This window comes from Microtus ochrogaster, chromosome 8 (assembly GCF_000317375.1).
Source record: "Microtus ochrogaster isolate Prairie Vole_2 chromosome 8, MicOch1.0, whole genome shotgun sequence".
Lineage (NCBI taxonomy): Eukaryota > Metazoa > Chordata > Mammalia > Rodentia > Cricetidae > Microtus > Microtus ochrogaster.
Window position 1 is genome coordinate 12,117,870 of NC_022015.1, and position 2,239 is coordinate 12,120,108.

At 37.8% G+C, this 2,239-nt stretch overlaps 1 protein-coding gene across 1 annotated transcript in view; it reads left to right on the forward strand.

Annotated features, from left to right (window-relative positions):
* Positions 1-307: 307 nt before the first annotated feature.
* Ovch2 (ovochymase 2) overlaps positions 308-2,239 on the forward strand; it is an 18,786-nt gene continuing 16,854 nt past the window's right edge. The window contains exon 1 of the mRNA XM_005351122.1: positions 308-395. Within this exon, the coding sequence (XP_005351179.1) occupies positions 308-395 (88 nt within the window). The remainder of the gene's footprint in view (positions 396-2,239) is intronic.

Here is a 2,239-nt window from a genome sequence, read left to right on the forward strand (position 1 = left end):
CACTTTGCTAAACCAGAAACACTGGAGGAAGCAACTTCTTGCTGTAGGTGGAAGAGAATACGTTAAGCTGCTCAACCAAGACTTTGCTTCTGTAGTTGATGGCCCACATATTACAAAAGACATTCCTAAGAAACCACATTCAGAAACATCTTATGGACAAGGTTGAATGCCCAAAGTCTTAGTTAATAAATAAGCTTGTTTAGAGTGTTCTATTGCTCTTTTTTCAAAGATTGTCACCCTTGTTTCCATTTGAAACATTTCCTCTGTTAGCCTCTCTACATTTCTGGAAGAAGCTTTGAATCTCAAAATGACTGTAAGCAAGGAAAAGCTGATTCTAATACTAGGAATGGTCTGTTTGGAACAAGGTGATTCTGCAACCCTTTCTTCCATCAGAGGTAAGTTTCAAATTAACTTCGTAACTACCTTCTTTCTTTGCCTGATGGAATTACTTTCTGTGAATCAGAGTAACAATTCCACTTCTTGTTCATTTTGGAATATAAGAGAAACAAATTATTTCAAAAATGTAATTGGTTTTCAAAACCATTTCTTTGAATTTTGATCCTGTGATAAGCATATGAAATTAGAGTGAAACATTTATGGGGGGGGTAAGTATTTTCTCCTAGTTTCATCAACAGATATGGGATTGTTCACTTATTTGAACACATTACATAATCCTGTATTCTTTCATGAAGCAATTCAGGAGATCAGCACAGCTTTACAAACATTTAGAAACCTCAGGAAAATTATCCTGCTCAGTGACATATACCATAAATGACTTTTTCTTTGATTATAATAAGCTGAAAACAGTTGTTGGCAGACTTCTCTGTAATCAGACTTTGCCAGCATGGACTATCAATGTGTTTTGTGCCTCTGCCTCAGTGACTTCAAGGAATACTAAATTTTACGTCTAGCAGATTTATGACTCATTCAGCTAAAGCAGCTGGAAAAGTTTTTGCTCATACCTGCACTGGGTTCAGAATGAAAACACAAAAGATTATTTCATGTTCTACTGTTATGAGCTATGTGCCTCTTTGATTTTTAGTTTTTACATCTAAAAATGAAAGTGTTTTTTGCAGGCAAGGTGTGGGGATTAAGTAATAAGTTATATGGGTGAGCTTGTATACTTTAACATTGAGCTAATTAGCTATCTTTTTAAGGATATATTCTTAAGAAAAGTCATTTGCTCATTCACCCATGCTTTTCAAGTGCAATCTGCAGGCCAAGAGTTGTGCTGGACCTTAGAAGTACAAATATGGAGGACCCACATTCCTGAGTTTCTCAGTCAAGAAGTCCATACTGCAGTGAGGGAAGCAAACAATTTATTCACATAAAGAACTGCTGAAGGCTGATGTAGAGCCGGGAGAGAGAGTGCTATGCTATACAAGAGAGTCAGAACTCAGTTTGAGGAAATCAAGGCAGACATCTCAGTTGAGGTGGTAGGTAAGCATTCAGCGAGTCATCTAGGTAAGGAAGCAGAGTGATGATGAGGCAGAGTCTTATATGCACTCCTGAAAACCTCATGGAAAGAACTGTCTTCAAGAGTAACAAATTTATCACTGGATTGCCCGGTGCAAGTAAATAAATTTAATCTAGCCCCTTATACAAAAAGTCAAATGCTCACTTAAATACGCACAAATGAAATGTTTTCAGGAATGAAAACTTTCCTATAAAATTATTTCGTCCCTTTACTTGACAGGTGTTTGTCTTAATACTGATATGTGAATTGAAGTTGTCTTCATGCCACTAACCCTGAACAATCTATTTCCTGTCCTACATTAAATCTGATTAGATTTGTTTATTTCTGATTTATGGCAGGCACCACAGACCATGGTCTCAGACTCAGTCTCATGCACAAAGCAGGGGGAGGGATATGGACACAATTACAAACTGAAGCAGAATACACCATCATCAACAAGTTAACCAAGCAACTCTGTACATCAGGACTTGTAATACACATTGTACATATGCCTGATATGGCGTTTCACACCTGTAATCTCAGCATTCCAAAGGCAGAGGCAGGAAATCGTAAACTTAAGGTCATCCTAAGCCCCATAGTTAAATGAACTTGTCTCATAAATGAGAAAAAGGAAGAAAGAGATGGAGGGAGGGGCAGAAAGAGGGAGGGAAGGAAAGAAGAAAGGGAGGAAGGGAGGGAGGGAGGGAGGGAGGGAGGGAAAGAAAGAAAGAAAGAAAGAAAGAAAGAAAGAAAGAAAGAAAGAAAGAAAGAAAGAAAGAGGGA